Source organism: Phocoena phocoena, chromosome 20, assembly GCF_963924675.1.
Source record: "Phocoena phocoena chromosome 20, mPhoPho1.1, whole genome shotgun sequence".
Lineage (NCBI taxonomy): Eukaryota > Metazoa > Chordata > Mammalia > Artiodactyla > Phocoenidae > Phocoena > Phocoena phocoena.
The window spans coordinates 10,779,518-10,793,405 of NC_089238.1; the positions used below are offsets into that span (position 1 = coordinate 10,779,518).

The 13,888-nt window shown below is 56.9% G+C and overlaps 1 protein-coding gene across 1 annotated transcript; it reads left to right on the forward strand.

Annotated features, from left to right (window-relative positions):
* Positions 1–12,509, forward strand: KCNN4 (potassium calcium-activated channel subfamily N member 4). Its single transcript, XM_065899164.1, has 8 exons — positions 1–159; positions 3,131–3,226; positions 4,473–4,903; positions 6,921–7,056; positions 9,631–9,741; positions 10,659–10,777; positions 11,076–11,145; positions 12,345–12,509. Exons 1-8 carry the CDS (start codon positions 1–3, stop codon positions 12,507–12,509), a joined length of 1,287 nt encoding a protein of 428 aa, XP_065755236.1.
* Positions 12,510–13,888: the final 1,379 nt, after the last annotated feature.

Genomic DNA, 13,888 nt, shown 5'->3' on the forward strand with positions numbered 1-13,888 from the left:
ATGGGCGGGGAGCTGGTGCCGGGCCTGGGGGCCCTGCGGCGGAGAAAGCACCTGCTGGAGCAGGAGAGGAGTCTGGCAGGCTGGGCACTGGCACTGGCAGGAATCGGAATCGGACTCATGGTCCTGCACGCGGAGATGCTATGGTTCGGGGGGTGCCTGGTGAGTGGAGGCTGGAGGCTGAGACTCTAGAGTCTTGAGGGAGGAGGGGCTGGAAGCTGAAACTGCTGGGTCTGAGGGAGGAGGGGCCTGGGGGCCAGGACTCTCGGGTCCTGAGTGAGTAGAGGCTGGAGACCCCTGGGTCTGAGAGTGGAGGGGGCTGAGGGCTGGACTCCTGGGACCTAGGGAGGTAAATGCTGGGGGCCCTCTCTGCAAAAGGAAGGGAAGAGGGGTCACAGAGTGTCAGTTTGAAGGTATTGCAATTAGACAGTTGGAGGCCCAGGAGCCCTGGAGGCCAGGAGGTGGCTGGTCAGATACTTGAGCAGATTAGGGGAGAGGTAACCCCAGGTTCAGTGAAGGGAGAGTGGGGAGAAAGGCTGGCTTCTTCCAGTAGGCAGCAGCTCCTTGGTCCTTATCTAAACTCTAATGTTTGCGCAGTATCTCAGAGGCAAAGGGCAGAGACCAAAAGAACTGGCTGGGTGGTGGGGGTGGGAAAAGAAAACAAGCACCGCCCCCCTCCCCCCTCCATCTCCATCATTAAGAAGCTCAGCTTCCCCAGAATCTATGGGCTATTTAGTCTGGGAAATAAGGGAGAGGTAGGTTTATGGTAGCCTGGACTCCTGGGTCCCAGGAGAGGAGAGGCTGGGGCCCGGGTTCCTTAGAGGTGACTTAGAGCGTTTTTAGGGGAAGAGGGGCTGACTTTGAGGATAGTGTGAGTGGGGAAGGAAAGAACAAGTGGGGCTAGGACAGGTCGGAGCAGGTTCCCAGCACATTCCAGCCCTGGTCCGGGCAGTGATGGGGGCAGATGAAGGACACGGGTCAGAACTGGCGGCTTGAGGACGGGACAGAATTGCTCAACAGGAAAGGAGGGGGTGGAGATCTGTCTAGGGTAAGGGACGTGGAATTGGGCTGGTTGGAGGGCACTGATTTGAGGATTGAGTTGGGGGGATTTCTGGGGGACAACACTCAGGCTTGGATTTGGGGGTGGGAGAGGCAGACAGCTTTGAAGTGACCAGGAGCCACACGGACTGTCAGGGCAGGCTGGCTTCCTCTGGCCGGGTGGCCAGGCAAGGGCAGCGGGCACTGAGGGGGTGGGGCCGCCGAAGCCCATGCCAACAGGAAACATGGTCAGGCCGACCCGCCGCTCCCACACTTCAGCACCCCGCCCAGCAGGCGAGGTGAGGACAAGGGAGCCCTGGCAGATGGGAAGGGACAGGGGGTCTTTCCTACGCCACCCCCTCCGCTGCCTCACCTCCAATTGCTTCCCTCTACCACCTGCCAGGCTGCTGCCTCCAGCACGGGGACTCTGGAATCTGCTGCAGCTCTCTGAGCCTCAGTTTCCCCAACTGGAAACCGGCGGTGAGGGTTGAAATACATGATCCGAAGGGTCCTCCTCAGCCCCCTTTCTATGACTGCCTTGACAACACCCGTGTCCCCTCCCCACCTCCATCGTAATCTAATAAACTCATTTTGCAGGGATCCAGACACCTGCTCGCCAGGAGGGAAGGGCTGGAGGAGAGGCAGGTGCCAGACCCCACCGATGCAGGGGAACGTGATAGAGATAGTGGGGCGGGAGAGGGAGGATGGTGAGAGGTACCGAGAGGCAGAGATACACAGAGACACCGAGCCAGAGAGAGACCAAGACAAAGATGCAGTAAGAGACAGAGTGGTACAGACAGAGAAGGGGGTCGGGGATTCGGGGCAAGAGGAATTGGAAAGGAGAGAGGACCACCAGAGAAGTGGATTGCAGAGCGGGGAGGAGGTTGGGTCTAGTGGGATGTTCTTTGGGACAAACTAAAGAGGGGGACAGGGAACTGGGGAGCCACAGAAGGATGAAGGGGTGGGGAGGGCTAGGGACAACAGCACCATTGTTCGGGGAAGGGGGACAGGAAACTGGCCCTCTTCCCCTGCACAGAGGGGGGCCCTGGCCGGGTCAGGGGAGCTGGCAGTGTTTTAGGAGAAACAGGTGCTGAGCTCAGAGTGGGAGCCCAGGTGGCCCCTTCCCCCTGACACCACCTCCCAGGCAGAGATCCACACACACACCCCCTCCTAGGGAATCCAGCAGTCCCAGTCCCCTCTAAATCCCTTCCTCAAGAATTCTAGATTCCTCCAAGGTATTGCCACACAAAGACAGGGGAAAAAACTTCCTGTGGTTTCTGGAGGCCATGTGCTTCTGGACAGCTCTGCCCTGGGCTTAGAGCCAGGAGAGAGCGCAGGAGGTGGGGAGGGGGGCAGAGGAGACACATGGGGCAGCAGGACTGGGGGGCCTTTCTCAGAGCTGGGGCTGGGGTCTTAGGAACCCAGCCCCCTGGATGAGGGCAGGGGAGGGTGTCACTCATTCCTTGGGGCCTGAGTGATAGTTTCTAGGCTCCTCAGGAACTGCGGGGGGAGGGGAGGGACCTGAAGTTGCTTTCTAGGGCAGAGACCAGCTGGGTGGGAAGGGAAGGGGAGGGACCACTTTTTAGAAGCTAAATGTCTGTTTCTAGACACCCCCCCATACACACACACACACACACACACACACACACACACACACACACACAACTGAGGAACTATTATTGATGGGGACCAGTACAGGGGAATTAGGAAGGAATGTGAGTTTCAAGGTCTTCCCACACACACAAAACTGAGGAACTATTATTGATGGGGACCAGTACAGGGGAATTAGGAAGGAATGTGAGTTTCAAGGTCTTCCCTCAGGGGTGTGGTCCTAGCAGAAGAGCTGAGGAGGAGGGTGAACACTGGCACCTGGGCCAGGGCTGTCCCCTTGGGAAGGAAGAGGGCACTCTCCCTGGGGACCAGATGATGGTTTTGAGACTTCCCCAGACCTGAGGCATCAGGAGGAACTGGGCTGGGGGCTGGGAGTTAGGAGGCTAGAAAATTGGGACTGGAGAAGGGATGGCGGTTTGGGAAGAGTGCAGCGGGGACTGAGGGAGACCTAGGATCTCACCCCTTTCTCTCTCCCTCCCAACAGTGGGCGATCCACCTGTTCCTGGTTAAATGCATGATCAGCATCTCCACGTTCTCACTCCTTTCCCTTATTGTGGCCTTTCATGCCAAAGAGGTCCAGGTAGGCCCCCAGCCCCTCCCTAGCTCCCCTCAGCCCACCCCCACGCCCTGTCAGCTCCCACTTCCCACTTCCTGGGCTGAGTAATGAGCTTCCTCCACCCTGAGATACATCCACACCCTCATCCACCCAGAGGGGATGAACCACGGACAGACAGACAGCCCCCCCCCAGCAGCCCTGACCTTCCTCCACCTGCTGCCCTGTCTCACCTTGCACACCGGTAGATGCTGAGAGTTCCCGCCCCCAGGCCTCTGTCCACTCTGTCCCAGGTTGCCTCACACAAGACACAGCCTCCCAGATCTCACTTCTCCACCCCTGAGTCCCTACCTGTTCCTGTCCCAACAACCCAAGATCCTAGCCCTGTGCCCGCAGGTCCTTCCCCACTGCTGAGCTCCCCACCTCTGTGCCAACGACTCCACAGACCCAGAAGCCCTTCCCACCCGTATCCCCCCCTCCCATCATATGTCTCAACCCACACTGGACTCTCCACCCCTTCCCCTCTCATCCCATCCCCCACATCCCCAGATCCTGCTTCCTTCCCCCCACACCTCTGCAGTATAAAATGAGGGTTATTGGTTGAGTGTGGTGACGCCCCTTGCAGTGCCTGGCACACAAGATGTGCTCAGTAAGAAGTACACATTATCATTAAAGCAGTCATTCAAATAGTTAAGTGGCCTGAGAGCCCTGGGCCTCAGTTTCTGCATCTATAAAATGGGGGTAAGAATACTTTCAATCTCACTGTCTCGTGAGCATTCACTGAGTCACACACATAAAGAGGACAGCGCAATGCCTGGCACCTCCAAAGTGCCCTGTAAATGTTGGCTATTATCATTGCTAATGGGATGATGGCAATTACTACTGCGTCCCCAGAAACTGGAGTTAGGACATAGCTCTATGGATGTGGAATGTAAGTTCTTGGAGAGGCAGGGGTTTTGTTTTGTTTTGTCCACCCATATCCTCAATATATCACAATATATGGAACAATGTCGGGCATACAATAGGCACTCAATAAGTGTTTCTGGGCTGGAAGTTCTGGAAGTGGGCTGAAACTAGGGGGAGAAGGTGGAGAGCTGTCTTCCTCGGGTCCTGCCCTGCCCCTTCCCACCCTCCCGGGCCCCATGCCCTGCGCTATCTGCCTCCCTCTCCGGCCCCGCGGGCCCGCCCCCCTTATCTCCCCGCGCAGGCTGGGGAGCGGGCGCCTGACCTTCGTGTGACCCCCCTCCTTCTCCATCCGTTCCCCTCCCTGCAGCTGTTCATGACGGACAACGGGCTCCGGGACTGGCGCGTGGCGCTGACCGGGCGGCAGGCGGCGCAGATCGTGCTGGAGCTGGCTGTGTGCGCGCTGCACCCGGCGCCGGTGTGGCGCCCGCCATGCGCGCAGATCTCGGGGTCCCCGCAGACGGCGGTCACGCAGTCCTGGCCGAGCTTCCTGGGCCAGGCGGAGGCGCTGCTGTCGCTGGCCATGCTGCTGCGCCTATACCTGGTGCCCCGCGCCCTGCTCCTGCGCAGCGGCGTCCTGCTCAACGCCTCCTACCGCAGCATCGGCGCGCTCAACCAGGTCCGCTTCCGCCACTGGTTCGTGGCCAAGCTGTACATGAACACGCACCCCGGCCGCCTGCTGCTCTGCCTCACGCTTGGCCTCTGGCTCACCACCGCCTGGGTGCTGTCGGTGGCCGAGAGGTGAGGGTGCGGGGGGGGGGAGGGGAGGGCGGGAAGGGACGGTACCTGGAGCCTCTGGAGGAGCCGCTTACAACCACCATCGCTCTGTACCGTGGTGCAGGTTGGGACTCCCTGGGACCAAGAAGTGGAGAAAGCCTATCGCCCCAAAGCCTTTCCTCCACCTGCAGTCTCCAGTCTCCCCAGACACACACACACACCATAGGAAGCCCTGCCCTTCCTGCTTCCAAATCTCTCCTGCCTCAGGTTTCCAGGCATCTGTTCAGTCTCAACACGCAGGCTCTGGGCCCTGGCCAAGGGTTGCACCTGCTTTGGAGGAAGGGGACGTCTTTTCCAAATTAGCACAGATGCACTGTAGGTGCTCCCAGTGACCCCGGGGCTGCGCCAGAAGGGAATTCCGTGCAGAGAATTGGTACGGGAATTCGAGACCCCCTGCTGGACTTTGACCTGATGCTGGAACTGTACCCCTCTGGGCCTCCACTTACCTTACAGATAAACAAATTGGGGGTAATCTTAGCCAGTGGTTCTCAAAGTGTGGTTCTGGACCAGCAGCATCTCCTGGGAACTGGTTGCAAATCCAAACTCGCAGGCCCCACCCGGATCTGTGGAATCCAAAACTCTGGTGGGTTGGGCCCAGCAGTCTTTTTTAACAGTTCACGCGGATGCTGGCTCAAATTTGAGAACCTCTGGTTTCGTACATCTGGCAAAGGATTCTTGAGGGGAGATGGAGAATGGGAAGAACTGGCCTTAGATCTCTCCTCTCTGAGCCTCTGTTTCCGCACCTATAAAATGGGTATCAAAATCCACCACCTTTAAGGTCTCCCTGGCAATTCTAATCTTTCATGATTTTAAACTAATTCATCTCACAGGATCTCAGTTTTCTCAGTTGGGAAATTGGTCAGGATCAGTAAATGATCCTCCCACCGATTTTCTCACCTGAAAAATGGGAGGATGGGCAGGGAGCCAAATTTCTAAATCTGTTTGAGGCCGAAGTCCTCAAACTTGAATGTATTTTGGGATGAAGGGGTTGGAGCTTAACAGGGCAGATTCAGTCGCCACCTCCAGACGCTAATTGAGTGGGTTTGAGGTGTCTGGGGCCCTGGTGAGTGATGCTTTCCCTGCTTTGGCCTAACTGTGGGTCAAAGTTAGACAAATCCTGACTATCCATCCTTTCCATGGCTGGACCTAAATGTCCCCTCCTATGAAGTGAGGGGGAAAGAGGCAGAGTCTGCCAAGCCTTTTTATTTATTTTTTTAAAGTGCATTTATTTCCTTATTTTAAAGATTTATTATCTATTTTATTTTATTTACTTTTGGCTGTGTCGGGTCTTGGTTGCGGCATGCGGGATATTTTGTTGCAGCGCGTGGGCTTCTCTCTATTTGTGGCATGCAGGCTCCTGGGCGCGTGGGCTCTGTGGTTTGCGGCACGCAGGCTCTGGTTGAGGTGCGCAAGTTCAGTAGTTGTGGTGTGCAGGCTTAGTTGCCCTGCGGCCTGTGGGATCTTAGCTCCCTGACCAGGGATTGGTGTCCCCTGCACTGTAAGGTGGGTTCCTTACCACCGGACCACCAGGGAAGTCCCCCGTCAAGCCTTTTTAGAGTCCCACCTTTTTAGTCCTGATGGGGCCACCTCTAGGCCATAGAGCATCTTTGCGGAAATTAGAAAAAGGTGCCCCTTCCTTTGAGTGGATGCAGCCCCCTGCCGGGTCTGACAAGTGGACTTCAGGCTGGGTGTCTGCCCCCCTCTCAACCCCTCAACCACACGCTCTGAATGTAGCAGCCCTGGTAGCCTAGCTGAAACCAAAAAGGCTTTGGAATTGGTCGGATCCAGGTTCAAATGCCACAGCCCAGAGTGGTTAAACATCTTGCCCAGGTCACACAGCAAGGAGGAGGCCAGGCAGGCTCTCCAAAGCCCAGAACTTAACTGGCTTTTTCTGAGTCCTTCTTGCAACTGTGGGTGTATGTTAAGAAAGAGGGTATCAAACATCACAGGAACCCCAGAATTAACCCACTCTTCCCCACAGACAGACCGTTAATGCCACCGGGCACCTTTCAGACACACTGTGGCTCATCCCCATCACATTCCTGACCATCGGCTACGGGGACGTGGTGCCGGGTACCACATGGGGCAAGATTGTCTGCCTCTGCACCGGGGTCATGGTGAGTACACCCACTCAGGGACCCTGCCTTTATCCCACAGTGCTCATCCCCTGGGCCCCAGGAAACCACAGAGCCAACTAAGGCACTCAGGGACACCCCCAAGAAACTCGGGTGTCTGGTCCCCCACAGCCCCATTGCCTGTCTAGGACACAAACACTAGCCTCATTTCCTTTGAAAATCCAGGAATCCATGCCCTGAGTCCTCGCTCTCTCCAGAACCTAGGACCCAGCCTTCATCCTCCTCGGGAACACAGGCCCCTGACCTCCCAGCCCCATTTCCTCCCAGATTCCAGGAGTCCAGTCCCAAGCCCCACCAAGACTCAGGTATCTTGCCCTCTCCCCCGCTTTACCCTCTCAATCATCCAGGACTCAGGTACCTGGTTTCCCAGCTCTAGGCTCTTCCAGGACCCAGGAATCCAGCCTCCCAGCCTCCATTGAAGTTATTTATTGTGTTTAGACATCAAGAGCATGCCTGTGGACTCAGGCTGCCTGGGTTCAAATCCTGCTTCTGCCCACTTCCTAGCTGGGAGTCAGCCACACAATCTTTCTGGGTCTCAATTTCCTCATCTATAAAATGGGGATGCTGATACCAGTGTACTCCTCACGGGGTTCCTGAGAAGACGAAATGAATTAAACCACGTAAGGGGTCTCAAACACAGAAAATGTTCAGTAACTGGGTCAGGGGGTGGCGATGCGGAAGCTGTTGTTGTAACTGGTTCCAGGCGTCCGGCTGCCCCTACCCCAGCTCTTGTGCCCTCAAGGATGAGACAGAGGCTCCCCAAGCGCCAGACTCCAGCCTCCTCCCCAGAGTCGGCCTCCTCCTAAATCTAGACATCTGCCCCCTTCCCCTCATAGACCCAGCACCCAATGCCTTGGCCTTCACCTCCCTGTGAGATCTGGCTCCCTTTACCCGCAGGAATTCAAGCCCCCAGCCCTGATTTGTCCCAGGAAGGACATGGTGAATCCCCCAGTCCTGGGTCCACAGGTGATGCATGGGGGGAAATGTGACAGCCCCCTTCCCTCCAGCAGTGAGTCTTTGTGACTAGGAAAGAGGGGCAGGGACTCAGCCAAGGACACACTCCCAAAGGGTCAGGGACCCTCAGGGCTGCCTGGGACCTCCTCCCTCATTTGACAAAAGGAGAAACAGAGATAAGGCGATTTGCAGTTGAGCTCACAGCCAACTCCTAGCTGAGAGGTTCCAAGGTACAATGAAATTATAACAGCTAACTTTTATTGGGCACATACTCTGTGCCAGTCTCTGCTCTAAAGGTGTCAACTTATGGAATCCTCGGAGTAATACTGTGAGGGTGTGCACATTTTACAGATAAGAAACTCAGACACTAAGAGATTAGATAACTTGCTCTGAAGCTGGGCTTGAAACCCAAGCAGTCCCAGAGCCAAGGTTTACAGCTAGTAATTATTCTGAGGGTCAAGAGCTGAAACATATGGGGTGGGGGAAGACTTCAGGAGATTCATTCTAACTCCAGGCGCTACAGAGCAGTTGGGATTTGTTGGGGCCTTGAAGGATCAGAGGCCTCGAGAAGGAAGGGAGAAGAGTGAGACCAAGGTGCTCAGGCAGGTGAGGGCCGAGTTGCCTGGGACGGAAGCTGGGCAGAGGAAGAAGAGCGGCCTGGACCTTGGAAGGCCTTGAGAGCTGCACTAAGTCTGGGGCAGTGGGAGCCTAGAAGGAGATTAGGGTGAGGGCATCAGGGACATAACTGGATGTTTGATCTCCCTGGGGTCAGGGTGGAGTGAGGGAAAGGCTGGAGACTGTCCAGAAGGGACAGGATGTGGCCAGAGCTGGGCAGAGGCTGTAGGGGTGGGGAGGAGGGGGAGGACATCCTCGCTGACCTGACGGCCCACTGGACCGTGGGGAGGAAAGGGTCCCGCAGGAGCCTGAGGTCTGCTCCTTGCCCAGAACCAGCCCTTCTCCCCAGTCTCCAATCACACTTAACCAAAGAGAACATGAGCTTCCCTGGTGGCGCAGTGGTTAAGAATCCACTTGCCAATGCAGGGAACACGGGTTCGAGCCCTGGTCCGGGAAGATCCCACATGCCACAGAGCAACTAAGCCCGTGAGCCACAACTACTGAGCCTGCGCTCTAGAGCCCCCGAGCCACAACTACTGAGCCCACGCGCCACAACTACTGAAGTCCGCGCACCTAGAGCCCGTGCTCTGCAACAAGAGAAGCCACAGCAATGAGAAGCCCGCGCACCACGACAGAGTAGTCCCCACTTGCCACAACTAGAGAAAGCCCGTGTGCAGCGACGAAGACCCAATGCAGCCAAAAATAAATTAATTAATTTTTTTAAAAAAAGAGAGAGAACATTGTGATGGTGTAAATACCGCACCTAGGAGTTGGACTCGGACGCATGATTTTATGATCCCAGCTCCACCACTGGGAGCTGTGGGACCCTGGTTCTCTCTGGGCCGGTTTGCTTGTCTGTCAACTAGCGGTGGTGCTGCCTGCTGTCTGTGGCTGTTGGGAGGGCTCAAGGAGAGAGAGAGTTGGTGGCACACGGCTGGTCCTCAGATCCCCACGGGCCTTGTGTCATAGTGCCTGCTGTGCCCACAGGGGGTCTGCTGTACAGCCCTGCTGGTGGCCGTGGTGGCCCGGAAGCTGGAGTTTAATAAGGCAGAGAAGCACGTGCACAACTTCATGATGGATATTCAGTATACCAAAGAGGTGAGGGGGCCTCCGGCACCCAGAGCGCACCCCTTCCACAGCCCCAGGATCCAGGCCCCCGGCCCCTCCCCGCTCAGACCCAGGATCCAGGCCCCCGGGCCCTCCCCTCTCAGACCCAGGATCCAGACCCCCGGGCCCTCCCCCCTCAGACCCAGGATCCAGGCCCCCGGCCCCTCCCCTCTCAGACCCAGGATCCAGACCCCCGAGCCCTCCTCCCTCAGACCCAGGATCCAGGCCCCTGGGCCCTCCCCCCTCAGACCCAGGATCCAGGCCCCCGGGGCCCTCCTCCCTCAGACCCAGGATCCAGGCCCCCGGGCCCTCCCCCCTCAGACCCAGGATCCAGACCCCCGGGCCCTCCTCCCTCAGACCCAGGATCCAGGCCCCCGGGCCCTCCCCCCTCAGACCCAGGATCCAGGCCCCCGGGGCCCTCCTCCCTCAGACCCAGGATCCAGGCCCCCGGCCCCTCCCCTCTCAGACCCAGGATCCAGACCCCCGGGCCCTCCCCCCTCAGACCCAGGATCCAGACCCCCGGCCCCTCCCCGCTCAGACCCAGGATCCAGGCCCCCGGCCCCTCCCCGCTCAGACCCAGGATCCAGACCCCCGGGCCCTCCCCCCTCAGACCCAGGATCCAGGCCCCCGGGGCCCTCCTCCCTCAGACCCAGGATCCAGGCCCCCGGCCCCTCCCCTCTCAGACCCAGGATCCAGACCCCCGGGCCCTCCCCCCTCAGACCCAGGATCCAGGCCCCCGGCCCCTCCCCCCTCAGACCCAGGATCCAGGCCCCCGGCCTCTCCTCCCTCAGACTCAGGATCCAGTTCCCCGGCCCCTCCTCCCTCAGACCCAGGATCCAGACCCCGGGACCCTCCTCCCAGAACCCTAGGAGGACTATCTCGCTTGACACTGTGAAACCCACCCCCAGATGAAGGAGTCGGCCGCCCGAGTGCTGCAAGAGTCCTGGATGTTCTACAAACATACACGCAGGAAGGACTCTGGAGCCGCCCGCAGGCACCAGCGCAGGCTGCTGGCCGCCATCAACAGGTGAGGACCTCTGTGCGTGCGCACGCCATGTCCAAGTCTCTTCCTCTCTGCAGGGTGCACGCGCATGCGCGTGTGTGTGTGTGACCAAGCATGAACGCGTGCCCAGGTCAGGATGCCCATGTGTTGTCTCACTGAACGGATGCCCACCGCGTGATGGTTTCGTTTACATGTCCCAGAGTGTCTGTGGGCCTGGATGCCCGGGTCTCTACGTGGGAGGCGGGCTCATGGGTGCAGCCACCCCTTCTCATCCCACCTCTGAGCTAGGGCCACTTTGACCCCCGCATTTTTTTACCCCCAGGTTCCGCCAGGTGCGGCTGAAACACAGAAAGCTCCGGGAAAAAGTGAACTCTATGGTGGACATCTCCAAGGTACTGGGATCCCATGAGAGGGGGTCTGGGAGAAGAGGGAGGTTGGGGGCAGCTGGTAAGGAGATCTGGCCCTGGAACAGGGAACGCTGGCACACACAGGCACTCACTAAAGGTTTGTGGCTGAACGAACGAATGAATGAATAAGTGAATGATGCAATAGCGTCATTTCTCATGTAAGGTGCGGTTTCCTTTGAAACTTAAATAACTTGTACAAAGAACTCCAGTGTTCGATGTGAAATTATCTCCATTGTCAAGTTACTTACATGTGGACGGATATAAAATTCCTTTCAACTATGACTCTTATACAACAATAAAACCAAAGCAAATTGACAAACCAAGTTCAGACACAAAGGGCAAAGCAATAAAAGGCGAACTAACAGCACTGACACACGGACAGGTGGAAAACTCAATCTGTGTTGCTATTGTGAAGAGGGGGCCCAGGAGCGCTGGGCAGCCTTGCCTGGCCAACGGGTGACTCAGCTTGCCCTCCTCCTGGGTCCCCTTGATTCTGAAGTGCTCGAGTAGGTGACATCATGTACCCCGGCTTGGCTCACAGCACCTCTTGCTTAGCCGGTAGCCTCTGCTTTTTTCTCATTAGTCCACGACAATTCAAACAGTGGCCCTTGGCCCCAATACCATGGTAAACACAGCCACAGATGCCGGCCCCTAAACTGCATGGTGGTGGCCTAAATCTGCCGGAATTGGCAGGTCATGATTTCCAAGATTATCCATCCAGCCCAAAACACGGAAGTCAAGAGTTCTCATAGAAAGCTCACACACTCTCAAGGACGAAGCTGTGAATCCTAGTTTGACAAGGCAGAGAAAGGGCTCTGTGGATTGTGAAGTCAGGCAGTCATCAATTACACAAAGATTTAAGTGAGCACCTACTAAGTTCTAGGGCCTCCCTGATCCAGGTGCTGCCTTGGGCGTGTCATTTAACTGCTCCAGGCCTGTTTCCTCAGCTCTTAAAAATAGAAACAGGATTCCCACTGCCCACACTTTTAGGAGGATTTTAAACTATAAAAAGCACCAGGCCAAGTTGCTGGGCGGTGGCAGGTGGTTGATAAGGTACCTGATATTATTGAGGATAATCCTCCAAGGCCTGTGAGGACTTAGTAAATGCTGGTTCCGCTGCCTTACTCCACGGGACAGGGAGAGTCTCCCCCAGCCACCGATCCCTCTGACCTCTCTCTGCCCAGATGCACATGATCCTCTGTGACCTGCAGCTGGGTCTGAGCACCTCACACCAGGCCCTGGAGAAGCAGATTGATGCGCTGGCAGGGAGGCTAGACACCCTGACCGAGCTTCTTAGCGCTGCCCTGGGTCCACGGCAGCTTCCAGAACCAAGCCAGGAGGCCACGTAGCTGGTAAGGGAGCTGGGACTTGGGCAGGAGAACATCCTGGAGGAAGGGTGCCTGTGGCCAGCACTCCATGTGACTAAGGGGGTGGGGGATGGGTGGCCTGGAGGTGAGGCCACCCTTTCTCTTCCGCTTTGGCTCTGTCTGGAGGGAGGGACTCCAAGTTTGGGGCTGGACCAGCAGCGAAGGAAACAGACGTTCCATCCCCCCTTCACAGACTCTCAGTACCCGCTCTCTCTTTCTTTGCTTGGTCTCTGTCTCTGTCTCTTCCTCTGGTGTCTGGCCTGCTTGTCTATCCATCTCTCTGTTTGTCTCCCCAGGACCCAGCCAGGAAGAACCAGGCTACTTTCCCCAGGATTGAGGTCAAGGACATTCTCTCTGCTACTCCTAACCCAGCCCCATGCATAAAGCCAGTTAAGCGTAAGGACGGAGGGGGGCCACACCTTGGGGTGGGTTGACTCCCTGATGGCTGCTGGCGGGGACACTAGCTGAAGGAGGGAGGCCGTGGCCCATCCCCACCGAGGCCCCAAACGGGAAAATGGTCACCCCTGTCCCACATACCCTGTGTCTGGGGACTGGGACTCCTGAGTCCCAGAGGAGGAGGGGAGCGGGGGCCCAGAGTCCAAGATCCTGGACTGCATCAGTTACCCGCTGACCAGCACAGATGAAGGAATGAGGCCCGAGGCAGAAGGCAGAGCCCCCTGGCGGGAGATCGAGGAGGACACCAATTCTCCAGAGCTGCAGAGAATTATCTGGTGGGGGAGAAGGTGGGACCTGGGGGGAAGGGTGAAGCTCACCAGTCTCTGCTCTTATACTTTGTAATAAATGTTAAACAAAGTCAGAAGGAGTTGCTGTTTCTTTCAAAACATATCCACACTCCAAACAGGCAGGTCAGCCAGTGGAACGCCCTTGCCCTGTCTGAATCTGTTTTCCCATCTATAAAACAGAGGCCTCTAAGAAGTATCCTCCCAGGTCTGTAGGCTGGGGAGTCCTCAGCTCCCACCTGGCCCCAGCCCAGATCTGCGGTGAAGAGCAAGGGCTTTCAATTCAGGCCCAGGAGCCCAGCCCCCCAGCCCTCCTCCCTCAGATTTGGATCAGGGTCCAAATCCTGGCTCTGCCAACCACTGGCTGTGTGACTTTGGGCAAGTGGCTTCACCTCTGAACATTTCACTTCACCTGTAAGATAGGGCCACCTTCCCATGGGTCAGCTGTGAAGATTAAAACTGGGAGTGCACAGAGGGTCAGGTATTTAGTAAGAACAAATACAGGCAAGAACTTAATCATTTTTATTAGTGCTACTGATTTTCAGACACAATGAATACGGGGCTGCCCTTTTTCTTTTTTCTACTGCCCTTTAACCCTCTCTACTCATATTCCACCAGAAC